Genomic DNA, 14,975 nt, shown 5'->3' on the forward strand with positions numbered 1-14,975 from the left:
TGAGAGAGGAATGGAAAAAATGTATGATGGATGAAACCCAACACGAATTCATGCTGAAGGGAGCTTTAAAAAGACCTACAATCAAACAAGTGTGTCAGTGGATAAAACAGTCGTGGTCTGAAATGAGAGGAGACATTATTGTTTAACCTTTCAAGAAATGCAGCATAAGTAAAGCTCTCAATGGCAATGGAGACCATATTACATGTGAAGATGATGACAAGGCCGAAGAAGAAGAAGAAGAAGAAGAAGAAGAAGAAAGTTTTGATCACGATTTTCAGTGATGTTAAAGTTCAGTTCAGTTTTATAAAATAAAGTTTTTTTTTTAATCTGGCTATCCAATCTAATAAAAAAAATCGTAAAAATATTATTTAAAAAAAATATATTGATTACAAATCAAGGTCTATCTTATAGTTCACAGTGTCTTACAGCCTGTAAAACATGGTAAATGTTTTATCTATGACAAACATTTATATTATGTGCTACATTTTATCTACACTTGACACTTTTATCTACACATGACAACTTGACATGAGGTCCAACTCAAAATGACCACGTTTCATAACATAAATTTTTGAAGACCATAAGATGACACAAAATAAGATAAGATTATGAGATAAAAAGACAATATTCAGATAGTGAGGAGAGACGAAAATTTAATAGTCATGGGTGACTGGAATTCAATAGTAGGAAAAGGAAGAGAAGGAAACGTATTAGGCGAATAGGGAATTGGGGTGAGAAATGAAAGAGGAAGCCGCCTGGCAGAATTTTGCACAGAGCATAACAAAACATAGCTAACACTTGGTTCAAGAATCATAAAAGAAGACTGTATACATGGAAGAGGCCTGGAGATACTCGAAGGATTCAGATAGATTATGTAATGGTAAGACGGAGATTTAGGAACCAGGTTTTAAATTGTAAGAATTTCCAGGGGCAGATGTGGACTCTGATCACAATCTATTGGTTATGAACTATAGATTAAAACTCAGAAACTGCAAAAAGGTGGGAATTTAAGGAGATGGGATATGGATAAACTGACAGAACCAGAGGTTGTAGAGAGTTCCAGAAAGAACATTAGGGAATGATTGACAGGAATAGGAGAAAAGAAATACAGTTGAAGAAGAATGGGTATCTTTGAGGGATGAAATAGTGAAGTCAGCAGAGGATCAAGTAGGTAAAAAGACAGGGGCTAATAGAAATCCTTGAGTAACAGAAGAGATATTGAATTTAATTGATGAAAGGTGAAGGCAGCAGAGTATCAAGTAGGTAAAAAGATGAGGGCTAGTAGAAATCCTTGGGTAACAGAAGAAATATTGAATTTAACTGATGAAAGAAGAAAATATAAAAATGCAGTAAATGAAGCAGGCAAAAAGGAATATAAACATCTCAAAAATGAGATCGACAGGAAGTGCAAAATGGCTAAGCAGGTGTGGCTAGAGGACAAATGTAAGGGTGTAGAGGCTTATCTGACTAGGGGTAAGATACATACTGCCTACAGGAAAATTAAAGAGACCATTGGAGAAAAGAGAACCACTTGCATGAAAATCAGGAGCTGAGATGGAAACTCAGTTCTAACCAAAGAAGGGAAAGCAGAAAGGTGGAAGGAGTATGTAGAGGGTCTATACAAGGGTGATGTACTTGAGGACAATATTATGGAAATGGAAGAGAATGTAGATGAAGATGAAATGGGAGATATGATACTGCGTGAAGAGTTTGACAGAGCAGTGAAAGACCTGAGCCGAAACAAGGCCCCCGGAGTAGACAACATTCCATTAGAACTACTGACGGCCTTGGGAGAGCCAGTCCTGACAAAACTCTACCATCTGGTGAGCAAGATGTATGAGACAGGCGAAGTACCCTCCGACTTCAAGAAGAATATAAGAATTCCAATCCCAAAGAAAGCAGGTGTTGACAGATGTGAAAAATACCGACCTATCAGTTTAATAAGTCACAGCTGCAAAATACTAACACGAATTCTTTACAGACGAATGGAAAAACTAATAGAAGCCGATCTCGGGGAAGATCAGTTTGGATTCCATAGAAATACTGGAACATGTGAGGCAATACTGACCTTACGACTTATCTTAGAAGGAAGATTAAGAAAAGGCAAACCTACATTTCTAGCATTTGTAGACTTAGAGAAAGTTTTTGACAATGTTGACTGGAATACTCTCTTTCAAATTCTGAAGGTGGCAGGGGTAAAATACAGAGAGCGAAAGGCTATTTACAATTTGTACAGAAACCAGATGGCAGTTATAAGAGTCGATTGGCACGAAAGGGAAGCAGTGGTTGGGAAGGGAGTGAGACAGGGTTGTAGCCTCTCCCCGATGCTATTCAATCTGTATATTGAGCAAGCAGTAAAGGAAACAAAAGCAAAATTTGGAGTATGAATTAAAATCCATGGAGAAGAAATAAAAACTTTGAGGTTCGCCGATGACACTGTAATTCTGTCAGAGACAGCAAAGGACTTGGAAGAGCAGTTGAACGGAATGGACAGTGTCATGAACGGAGGGTATAAAATGAACATCAACAAAAGCAAAACAAGGATAATGGAATATAGTCAAATTAAGTTGGGTGATGCTGAGGGAATTAGATTAGGAAATGAGATGCTTAAAGTAGAAAATGAGTTTTGGTATTTGGGTAGCAAAATAACTGATGATGGTCGAAGTGGAGAGGATATAAAATGTAGACTGGCAATGGCAAGGAAAGCGTTTCTGAAGAAGAGAAATTTGTTAACATTGAGTATAGATTTAAGTGTCAGGAAGTCCTTTCTGAAAGTATTTGTATGGAGTGTGGCCATGTATGGAAGTGAAACGTAGACGATAAATAGTTTGGACAAGAAGAGAATAGAAACTTTCAAAATGCGGTGCTACAGAAGATTGCTGAAGATTAGATGGATTGATCACATAACTAATGAGGAGGTATTGAATAGAATTAGGGAGAAGAGAAATTTGTGGGACACCTTGACTAGAAGAAGGGATCGGTTGGTAGGACATGTTCTGAGGCATCAAGGGATCACCAATTTAGGATTGGAGGGCAGCATGGAGGGTAAAAATCGTAGAGGGAGACCAAGAGATGAATACACTAAGCCGATTCAGAAGGATGTAGGTTGCAGTAGGTACTGGGAGATGAAGAAGCTTGCACAGGATAGAGTAGCATGGAGAGCTGCATCAGACCAGTCTCTAGACTGAAGACCACAACACAAAACAACACAAGATGACAGCGAAGTTTGCCAAGAGAAAGTTATGTGATCTTGGCTTTAGAATATTTTACCTTCTATAAAGGGTGTTTCTTAACATTTTCAACAAATTTTAGAGGAGGATCTTTGGGTCAAAGCAAGACAAAATTTTTCTGTAAGTGTTGCTCTACAACACAGTGTTGCTGAGTTGCATGCTGCAGCGTTGCAGGATGTACATTGCCCATGTCACAGGAGTCACTCAAAATGTCTGCTACAAGCACCAATGCATGCAAAGCAATTTAATTATAGCAAGGGTCTGACAAATACTTGCAAAAGGGATAGGGTTACGGTGACCTGTTTCTTGACATGATTAATGGGCATATCACACGCAACTCAATGCCTTAACCAAAATTTTTGGAAGGTTTTATTGACAAACAGGTATATGGCCAAACTGAAGTATGATGGAACCCATCCACGAACGAACCACGTGGTGTGGAAAATTCCTAAGGCCACATTTTCTAACAATACAGGCAGCTTGTTTCGCAAGAAGGTCAGCTGCAGTCATTTATCATCAGGGTAGCTCATATAGGCTGATCAAGTGGAAATAATTGATACTGTATCACACATTAAGTCCAAATTTATGTTGATGATTAGCAACAAGTGTTTATGCAAGTTTATGAAGTTACCTCAGGCAAATAAGGCCTCACAACAAAGTAAGTTGTTGTGGTAGTCATGTAGATTACAATGTTCTGTGTAAGACCTATACCTCACCAAAACACTGAATCACACATGTTTGTGTGACACTGAATCACACATGTTTGTGTGAACATTTTTGTACTATTGATACAAGGAAATATTCAGATTGTTACACAATAACATTAATAATGCTGTGTACATCTTGGTCACATAATATGAACTGCTGTTCATGCTTTTATGTCACACCTGTGGGAATAAGACTACTTCTATCAATAAAAAGGACACAGAAGTGTGCTTCGTAAACAGATGTGTGTAGAAATGTACAAGTGTAAGCTGAGCACGCTTCTGCTTCTTCTGTTGTTAGTGTTAGTATTATTCCTATTGGAGTGATGTAGAAGCATGCTTCTGTGTCCCCTATTGATAGTGTTAACTCTACTCCTATAGACATAATGCAGAACCAGGAATGAACAAACAATGGAAAGTCCAGGATGGAATAACAACAATATTATTAAAAGGGTAGATTGCTATTTATCATACCAAGCAGATATTCAATCCCAGACAGACACCATGAAAAGACTGCTATACATATAAGATTTCAGTCAAAAGCCCTTCTTCTTAGTTAGAAAACACACACGTTCATACAAGCACAACTCTCACACACATGACCACTGCCTCTGGCCACTGAGGCTTAAACACATAGCAGCCTTTCCATCGTGCCTGCCATACCGAGCAGATATTCAATCATAGATAGGCACAATGAAAAGACTGCTATACATTTAAGCTTTCAGTCAAAAGCACTTCTTCTGAGTTAGAAAACACACACATTCATACAAGCACAACTCTCACACACATGACCACTGCCTACGGTCACTGAGGCTTAGACGTATAGCAGTCTTTTCATCGTGCCTGTCTGCAACTCAATGTCTCCTCTATATGGTCAGTTAGAAATTTAGAGATTTACACACCATGACTGTGACATTTTACTTTCTAACAAGCCAGACAAAGTTCTGATTATGAGTGCTTAGCAATCAAAACCAGTCAGTTTCATCATATTTAATGTGTTCAACAATTTAAAACATATTTTAGCAGCAAGTGTTCGTTCTATCATTGTTTCAGTTGAGTGGAGTTAATCACTTCACATTCAGATTTTATACTGCTAATTGTTGTGGATTGGCAAGACAGCCAACCCACTATGAGAGGAAGCCGAAAGGCACGTGTTTTAGTTCATGCAGGCTGGCGTGAGGTCTGGAACAAGTCAAGGAAATGAGACTAGCAAAAAAAGGACGTAGCTGTGGAATACTTAACTTTAATCCATAAATGGGGAACGTCGCTCTTGACGGTACATGTTTTACAGCATCAATAGGAACTGGTAATGGCGCCTTGCTAGGTCGCAGCAAATGACGTAGCTGAAGGCTATGCTAACTATCGTCTCGGCAAATGAGAGCGTATTTTGTCAGTGAACCATCGCTAGCAAAGTCGGCTGTACAACTGGGGTGAGTGCTAGGAAGTCTCTCTCTAGACCTGCCGTGTGGCGGCGCTCAGTCTGCAATCACTGATAGTGGCGACACATGGGTCCGACGTATACTAACGGACCGCGGCCGATTTAAAGGCTACCACCTAGCAAGTGTGGTGTCTGGCGGTGACACCACACTAATAATGCAAAACCCTTCAACAATACCTGCATGTAACATATTTAAAAGCCATTACTATTGATTATAATTTGATAAGTGATACAAATTCATGGTTGTCAGTTAATGTAGAATGAAAAGCCTATGTAATTTTCCACATCAGAAGCACATACTCTGTACATCTTGCATATACCAGACCCAACATAACCTTCTGGATAGCTGACATGCCGCTGGAATAAACTGTTCAATACTCTCCAGTACAAATAGCCATATACAGGAAGTCTTCCACCAGATGTTGATAGTATAACTGCCAAAACACGTAGTGGCCAAAAAGTAAATAAATAAAATTGGTTCATGCTCTCAGAAAACATCAGAAAATCTACAGAACTTCCATGTAGTAAGGACAAACACTGCCAAAACAATCAGGAATCTCAACAGAAAATATGAGAAGGAATACTTAACTCAAATGCAATCGGACTTACAAATGAACAATATGAAAGACTTTTATAGAACATTCAAGAGTAACATAGAGCTCCAAAACAATGAAGTGTCATTTGAGTTATTCAGCTACAACTACAAATAACCAAATCCTGATTCAGAAGTGCAAACTGTAGAAGAGGTTAGGAGTGTCATGTATACTGAAGAATAATAAAGGCACTGAGAAAGATGAGATCATTGCAGAAATCTTGAAGTATGCTGATGAGAATACGATAATCAAATGGACACATATTATAAGTAAAATTTGGGAAGAATAACAGCCTCCAACAAAATTTTTGTGGTTGCATCCATAGAGTTCAAAAAAGCCTACGAGTCAGTAGACTATTTTGGAGGTGATGAATTTTGATGGAAAATCCAGACCTTAAGCAACACAACATCCAAGGTCAAGTTCAGAGGAAAGCTTTCAGAGACCTTCAAGATCAAAACCAGAACCATACAGGTAGGTGGACTCTCTCCTTTGCTGTTTAAATGTGTACTTGATAACATGATCAGGTAATAGCAATGAGAAATGAAAGGAATGGGTGGAAAATGAGTGGGATGCAAGAAGACAGGAATATAGGTAAATTGTCTGGCATTCGCAGATGATACTGTAATATTTTTATTGTAATATTAGAAGAGATGGTTAACCAAACCACACAACTACAGAGACAAGCGGCTAAAGTCTTTCGAAAAGAAAGTGTATATGACAAAACTTTGAGGCATTTCCTAGATGGACAACAATAGAAGGAGGGAAAATTTAGTAGGAGAGGAGATTTAAAAACTTAGGAGGATGGATAAAAACTGGTCTGACAGAAACAGAAGCAATGGGAGCACAAATAAAGAAAATGAATTTAGCATACAAAGTATGTACAACTACAATAAGAAGCTTATTTTTATCAATGCAGAAAGTGATCCTCCATGAAGCCTTATATGGAGCAGAAAGTATGAACCTAGTAAGAGTATTTAAAAAACTAAAACTTGTGGAATCAAGGATCCTCAAGAGGATATTGGAGTCTCGAAGAACAGGAGACAGTCAATACAGAATAATAGCAAATGACGATCTCTGTAACCAGATAGGTAAAATCTTGGACATCACCAGGAAAAGAAGGAGCAGTTTCTTTGGACACATCCCTAGTATGGACCAGTGGAGTGTAATGATGTGACAGCTACGCCACATCAATGACACCTCACGAGCTAACACACTCCATGCGGCCGCAGCCACACTGTGGCAGCTCAAAGGACTGACCAACAGAGGGCAGTAGCTTCAAGCCATCCAGGACATTCGTTGATGTGTGCATCCTACAATATGTGTGCATGTGGAACTATCTTGTTCTACTGAAGCTGCAAGGGCAGCCAATTAAAAACTTGCAGCTCTACATTGTGGTCTATTTATTTCAGCATAGTGGCCCTTGAAGTCAGGATCATCACAGTCTATGACCCAAGATCATCAATGGCACCGATTGGGACTTCACAGCTCTGGTAATCACCTCCACTGTCTATGACCCAAGATCATCAATGACACCGATTGGGACTTCACAGCTCTGGTAATCAGCTCTCTTCATGGATCAGTGACAGCATTCTGATCAGCTCCTTGAAGAGCTGTAATTTGTGTCTGTTCCATACTTTGTCCAGGCTGTAGAAACTCTATTTCAAACTTACAAATATTTCACTGCTTTCTCAGCAGGACTTAATTCCATATTCCATAGGGACTAATACCATAGAGATGCGGGATGAAATTTACAAGCTACTCTTCAGAAGAGTGTTCTTGGACATTATGTTTCAGTCAAGAAGAAACCTTATGTTGTGTAATTCATTTCTGCAATTCTCCATTGAACTTAAGTCATGTTTCTGTTGTTATAAAGTTACTCTGTATTCATGAGACAGTGTCAGTTGTCAATAAATGTGTTAAGTGCTACCTGACTTTCCATGCTAGTTATCTCTGGAGTACCGGATGTAGCATGGAGGTTGGATAACAAATAATACAGTTTCTCGTGAACAGGAGAACAAAAGTACACTGGATCCAATATGTACAAAGATTTCTGGAAGACATGGGACTATAGGAACCAGAGATTTAAAATAGTGCATTTTCAAATAAAAATTTCAAAGAAAATAAAGAAAAACATTGTAACTGATTCACCTGTTGTAATATTTTCATACCATAAGTCTCCTTGTGAAATATCCAAGTATTTTCAGTGCTCAAAACTATTGTAAAGAATTCATTAACAGTAAAACACAAACCTTCTTGTTCCAAGCATCTTCCAGCCTCTTACGTAAAAGTTTTATTGTTTCAATGGTCCGCCCTGATAAAGTTCCTGCAGCTAAGCTATGGTCCATAGCTCGGAGCAACTCTGAGTTTTCCTCTAGTAATTGTGTCACTTCAGTTGGTAGTGGTGCAGCTTTGATTTTCACTGTACACTGTTTATTTGCTGTTGTGATTACCACAGATCCGTCTTCATTCTGAAACAGTAAAATGACTCTGGCTTCATACTAATCACAATTCAAGAATGTAGCTATTGCAGCAGAAACTATTTTGGAAGTTTTTCGAATGACATACAGCATTAAAACTTCATTAATTTACAGCCCATTACATAGGAATGTAAGTAATCTAAAAAAAGCTACTGTTATTTTTTTCACATAGTTGCAACTTCCTTTTAAAAAGGGTTTAATTTGCTAAACATGTATTTTTTCAATATATTATATTATATCCTTACAAATATTTATTTAATTGTATTCATTTGATAAAACTGCAAAATTTTGAGGACACAGAATGACTGGTCAGTACCTACCTTCAAGAGACAAAATTTCAAGTACTGAAGGTACAAAATTTAAAAGTATAAAAATTATACCTTGCATTTGAAACTGTTAGTTCCTTCCATAAAGAGGAAAGAGGAATTGGTTAAAGAAAGTTTGTAAAGAAGGGTTCAGACATTCAGACCTCAGGAGATCTCATGTTGAGAAAGACCACGTGTTGTGAGGATGAGGAAAAACAAAGATGATGAGGGAGGTGTCAGACAGAATAGGAAGTCAAAAATACACTATGATGAGTACTGTGCCAGTTTTAGTTCAGATATGATACAAGGGCAAAGTGAGGAGTAAAGATGAATTGTGAGAAATGAGAATTGAAATGAATAGTGGACTTAAGAACTAAGAGACACGTGGAAAATAAATGATGATAAAACCAGGAACAGATATAGAAAGGGAAAGATGAAAATAAATAAGTAAATAATTAAATTCTATCAATGAAAAAAAGGGGGAGGGAGCAGTTACCAAGGATTAAGTCTATGAGGATGGTGGGCTGTGAGGGTATGTTTGAGAGCAAGTTTTCCCTCTCCAGAATTCAGAGAAACTTGTACTGCATTCTTTGGGTCAGGTAATTTTGAGTCATGTTGTAGAGCATGTTCATCAACTGGGTATTGTATGTAGGTCCCCAAGGTATATAGATCTTCTGTGTTCATTCAAGCACTCATTCAATTTAGTACAAGCCATCCCTGCATAAAAAGCCTTACAGTGAACACATGTAGTCATAGACATGAAAATCACTGCTTGAGTTGTTAGGCTTTAATTTTTAAAGTCACAGTTGGTTTCTGGCTAACAAATGCCTATCATCAAGAACCAGAATACTTACCTTATTCCATGCATCTACACGTAGGTGGTTTCTCTGTTTTATTATTAGTTGTTGCCATGGTACTGTGATGTATTCCTTTCTCACTTTCTAGTGTATCTAGCCTGACCACTGTTAGAATTTTATATGTGATAGTCCTCATTCACTTTATTTTATGCATATACAGACAAAAAGATTATTTTTTAGCACACTTCTGTTGTTTATTTTCAGTAATTGCACCTGATGATAAGTATTTGTTAGCTCAAACCCAGTCATGAAATTAAAAATAAAAGCTTACAACTGAAGCAGTGACTTCCACATCTACACTCCTGGAAATGGAAAAAAGAACACATTGACACCGGTGTGTCAGACCCACCATACTTGCTCCGGACACTGCGAGAGGGCTGTACAAGCAATGATCACACGCACGGCACAGCGGACACACCAGGAACCGCGGTGTTGGCCGTCGAATGGCGCTAGCTGCGCAGCATTTGTGCACCACCGCCGTCAGTGTCAGCCAGTTTGCCGTGGCGTACGGAGCTCCATCGCAGTCTTTAACACTGGTAGCATGCCGCGACAGCGTGGATGTGAACCGTATGTGCAGTTGACGGACTTTGAGCGAGGGCGTATAGTGGGCATGCGGGAGGCCGGTTGGACGTACCGCCGAATTGCTCAACACGTGGGGCGTGAGGTCTCCACAGTACATCGATGTTGTCGCCAGTGGTCGGCGGAAGGTGCACGTGCCCGTCGACCTGGGACCGGACCACAGCGACGCACGGATGCACGCCAAGACCGTAGGATCTTACGCAGTGCCGTAGGGGACCGCACCGCCACTTCCCAGCAAATTAGGGACACTGTTGCTCCTGGGGTATCGGCGAGGACCATTCGCAACCGTCTCCATGAAGCTGGGCTACGGTCCCGCACACCGTTAGGCCGTCTTCCGCTCACGCCCCAACATCGTGCAGCCCGCCTCCAGTGGTGTCGCGACAGGCGTGAATGGAGGGACGAATGGAGACGTGTCGCCTTCAGCGATGAGAGTCGCTTCTGCCTTGGTGCCAATGATGGTCGTATGCGTGTTTGGCGCCGTGCAGGTGAGCGCCACAATCAGGACTGGATACGACCGAGGCACACAGGGCCAACACCCGGCATCATGGTGTGGGGAGCGATCTCCTACACTGGCCGTACACCACTGGTGATCGTCGAGGGGACACTGAATAGTGCACGGTACATCCAAACCGTCATCGAACCCATCGTTCTACCATTCCTAGACCGGCAAGGGAACTTGCTGTTCCAACAGGACAATGCACGTCCGCATGTATCCCGTGCCACCCAACGTGCTCTAGAAGGTGTAAGTCAACTACCCTGGCCAGCAAGATCTCCGGATCTGTCCCCCATTGAGCATGTTTGGGACTGGATGAAGCGTCGTCTCACGCGGTCTGCACGTCCAGCACGAAAGCTGGTCCAACTGAGGCGCCAGGTGGAAATGGCATGGCAAGCCGTTCCACAGGACTACATCCAGCATCTCTACGATCGTCTCCATGGGAGAATAGCAGCCTGCATTGCTGCGAAAGGTGGATATACACTGTACTAGTGCCGACATTGTGCATGCTCTGTTGCCTGTGTCTATGTGCCTGTGGTTCTGTCAGTGTGATCATGTGATGTATCTGACCCCAGGAATGTGTCAATAAAGTTTCCCCTTCCTGGGACAATGAATTCACAGTGTTCTTATTTCAATTTCCAGGAGTGTATTATGATGCTCAGTTGTAACTGTTCCCCAACAGGACATGTTAGTGTTTTCATACGTTTCTCTGCCTTTGATATTGTAGGTTTTTTCAGTGGTGATGTTGGAGTAAATGGTTGTGAGCACTTGCATGGGACACGTTTCACAGAGTGAAAAATTGCAGGCATAGGAATATTGGTGCAGAGATGGTGGTCTGTGAACATTATAACTTGACAAGGATATTATGGAGGTTAGTAGGGATACAGAAGGCGGCACTGAGTGCATGGGAATGATGTCAGGAATGTATAAGTAAAAACTAGACTTTGCTGAGCTCCTACACAGAATGTACTAAAAAACAGTGCTGTAGCTAACATTATTTTACTATAGAACAAATTGATGTATTCTCCAGATGCAACCAATAAAAAGTCAAAGTTGACTAAAATCAAACAATGGAAAATCCAGGATGATATACTGACAATATTATGAAAAATGAAAGATTGATACTCACTATACAGAGGAGATGTTGATTCACAGACAGACACAACAAACAGACTGCCATACATGTAGAGCTTTCAGGTAAAAGGCCTTTTGTTGTGGCTGTCTGTGACCCAACATCTCCTCTGTATGGTGTGTAGTAATTTTTCTTTTTCATAATATTAAAGTTGATTAAAATGTAGATCTACAGCAATAAACAGAAATTACTTACAGCACCAACTTCTTTCCTAGAAGCACTACTTTGCTCTATTATGGCCTCATTCACCATGTCAACTGTTGGTGGTTCCACAACAGTTTCACGGAAAGGAACTATTGGTTCAGAGACACTTATTTCCACCTTTGCATACCTATAAAAAATCAAATCCATCAAAGAATGAATAGAATGCATCATGATCACCCCTGGACATTGAAGAAGACTGGACAATTTCCATGCATTTACAGAGTAAGCTTATAATGTAAGAAAACCAATACTGGCATCATCTGGTATAAGTGTCCTAAAAATCCTTTAACCCTGGCCTGTGAGAAAGTTCTGAATTTATGATGCTCCATGTTCTCAGAGCTTCAATTTTAGTTCACAGTCAATGCAAACTAAGATTATTTTGAGATGAGAACAAAACCTTAGTTTTAGAATTAAGAAAGAAATTGTGGCTGGATGGACTTTATGTACCAAAGTAATGATAAATGATTTAGGACATTGGGCAGTGTATGTACCTTTCATATTTTGTGTTATATAGCAATTTAAATTAGTTTCACAGTTGAAGCTATTATGTAGAGTAAAAAAAAAATAAATCAAGGTAAGAGAAACATAGATCACATGGTACCCAGTTCATACTGTGCTTGAGCTCTAAAGCTTCTCCCTATCTCACTTTAGTGTATGTTAACAGCATGTGGACATCAAATCCTAGGATAACTGATACAAATACCATAAATCTTCACCTCATATCAAATGATTTGTTATTCCACAAAACTACTTGTGAAATACCTTTCACACTATGGAATTTAACAAAACAGGGAATGGCTATTTCTTGCAATTTTATCCCTACACTTTCCAGTCCATCCTAGTACTTGAAACAGCAGACTGACAAAGCCAACTGAACCATCATTTCATTCTGAAAGTTTTTAAAAATATTCCTATTATTTATATTCCTATTATCCTTCCTGTGAGTTCCTTACCACTGTGACTTTGGTCACTAATTTATGGTAGAAATACAGTGTTGGATTTTCATAATAGTAAATTGGACAAATTCTGTATGGAATTCAAAACTTTTATTCATTCATTCACACATCATTTCCCATAAAACATTTCATGAAGGAGAGTCATCAGTGATGTGGATCAAGTCAAGTTATACAGTAGTAACTGGTAGAAACAGCCACTGCAGGCTCCTTCTGTACATTAGAGGAGGAGGAGGAGAAGGGGGAGGAGGCTAGTGTTTAACATCCCGTTGACAACGAGGTCATTAGAGACGGAACACACACTCGGATTAGGGAAGGATGGGGAAGGAAATCGGCCATGCCCTTTCATAGGAACCATTGCAGCATTTGCCTGAAATGATTTAGGGAAATGATGGAAAAACTAAATCAGGATGGCCAGAGATGGGTTTGAACCGTCATCCTCCTGAATGCGTGTCCAGTGTGCTAACCACTGTGCCACCTCGCTCGCTGTGTACATTAGAACAACAATAAATTAAGACTAGTGCTAAACTACTCACTCCGCTAAGTATGGAAACTGATTAATTAAGCACAAAGCAGCTACTTAAACAAAACCACAACCCATATTTTCCATTATTCAGCTGCTCCACAGTGTGAAGGCTTGAGGCCCTGCTCTTGTATGTTATAGTTACCTCCATTTCCTTTCTTTTCTTTCAGTGCTCAACAGCATGACACAACCAAATACTAGATTTCATAATTATTCATTGCGGCCGTTCACATGACGAAGATACACACTTGATACTTCATCAACAAGTCAAACAATGTAAATGGCAAAACACACCACTAGGTTCATGAACAGGATATCAGCGTGTGAGCCACTAATGTGTATGGTGTATCCATTTCCATCCATGTATGTACGCAAAATGTAAATTTATGTAATTCACCAATGATCAATTTTTGACACAGTTTCTGTTGTCCACTGCCTACCTGTCACACCTAATTTTTGCTTGCACACCCACTGAAGTAGTTCTCTAATAACTCTCAGTTTAATCCCAACATAAAAATTTGTAATGCTGCTGGATGTATGTACCATTTATGTATATATCAAAATCAAAAAATGTAACAATGGAAAGTCTGTGATGCAATGACAACAATACAGAGAGGATACACTACTGGAGAGGATACACTACTGGAGAGGATACACTACCAGTCAAAAGTTTTCGATCACCTGTTATAAAAATTATGTAATTTATTTCAGTGTACAAACATACCATACACACTAAATTGATGATCAAAATGAATATTTTATCCCTCTATCATTAAGTACAATAAAATGTGGTTTAAATTTTAGCCTCTTCAAAGTATCCACTCTTTGCCATCAGGAAAGCTGTACAAATGCCTGGCATTCAGGAGATATGTTTTTGTAGTGCTTTTGCAGATGCTGCAGTCCAACACATCTGTAAATTATTCCACAGATCTCCAAATTTGATGACCTCAGTTTTCTGACTTCCCTATCAACTTCATCCCGTAAGAGTTCAATGGGACTTAAGTCAGGTGTCTGACTTGGTAAGACCATATTCTTCAGTTCTCCACATACGTCTTTTCTATTTACATACCAACTGCACAATTTAGAAAAATGTTTTGGATCATTGTCCTGATGCAGAACAAATCCACAACCAATAAGTCTCTTGCCAGATGGAACTGAATCATTGATCAATATCCTATGACATCCTTCCTTCATTAATGTTTCATTAATTCTCACTATATCATCGACTTTATCACCCACAAAACATCCCCACATCATGACCAACCTGCCACCACGCTTGACCATTGGTGTCACACACTGATTCTTCACGCATTCTCCACAAAGTTGACAAACAAACATTCAACAATGGCTTCCAAATACTTCAAACTTAGATTCATCTGTTTATAACACCTTGGACAATTGCTGCACACTCCAGGCTTTATGTTTCTGTTCTCATTGCAATATTTTCATCTTATTTTGTTTGGATAATAAAAGCTTTTTGGCGGCTG

At 39.5% G+C, this 14,975-nt stretch overlaps 1 protein-coding gene across 1 annotated transcript in view; it reads right to left on the reverse strand.

Moving 5' to 3' along the window:
* The window catches only part of LOC126095766 (elongation factor-like GTPase 1), a 591,625-nt gene that overhangs the window by 416,285 nt on the left and 160,365 nt on the right, over window positions 1–14,975 (reverse strand). The window contains exons 15-16 of the mRNA XM_049910570.1: window positions 12,004–12,139; window positions 8,215–8,433 (exon numbers count right to left, since the gene is read on the reverse strand). Coding sequence (XP_049766527.1) covers window positions 8,215–8,433; window positions 12,004–12,139 — 355 coding nt within the window. The remainder of the gene's footprint in view (window positions 1–8,214; window positions 8,434–12,003; window positions 12,140–14,975) is intronic.

Source organism: Schistocerca cancellata, chromosome 8, assembly GCF_023864275.1.
Source record: "Schistocerca cancellata isolate TAMUIC-IGC-003103 chromosome 8, iqSchCanc2.1, whole genome shotgun sequence".
Classification (NCBI taxonomy): Eukaryota; Metazoa; Arthropoda; class Insecta; order Orthoptera; family Acrididae; genus Schistocerca; species Schistocerca cancellata.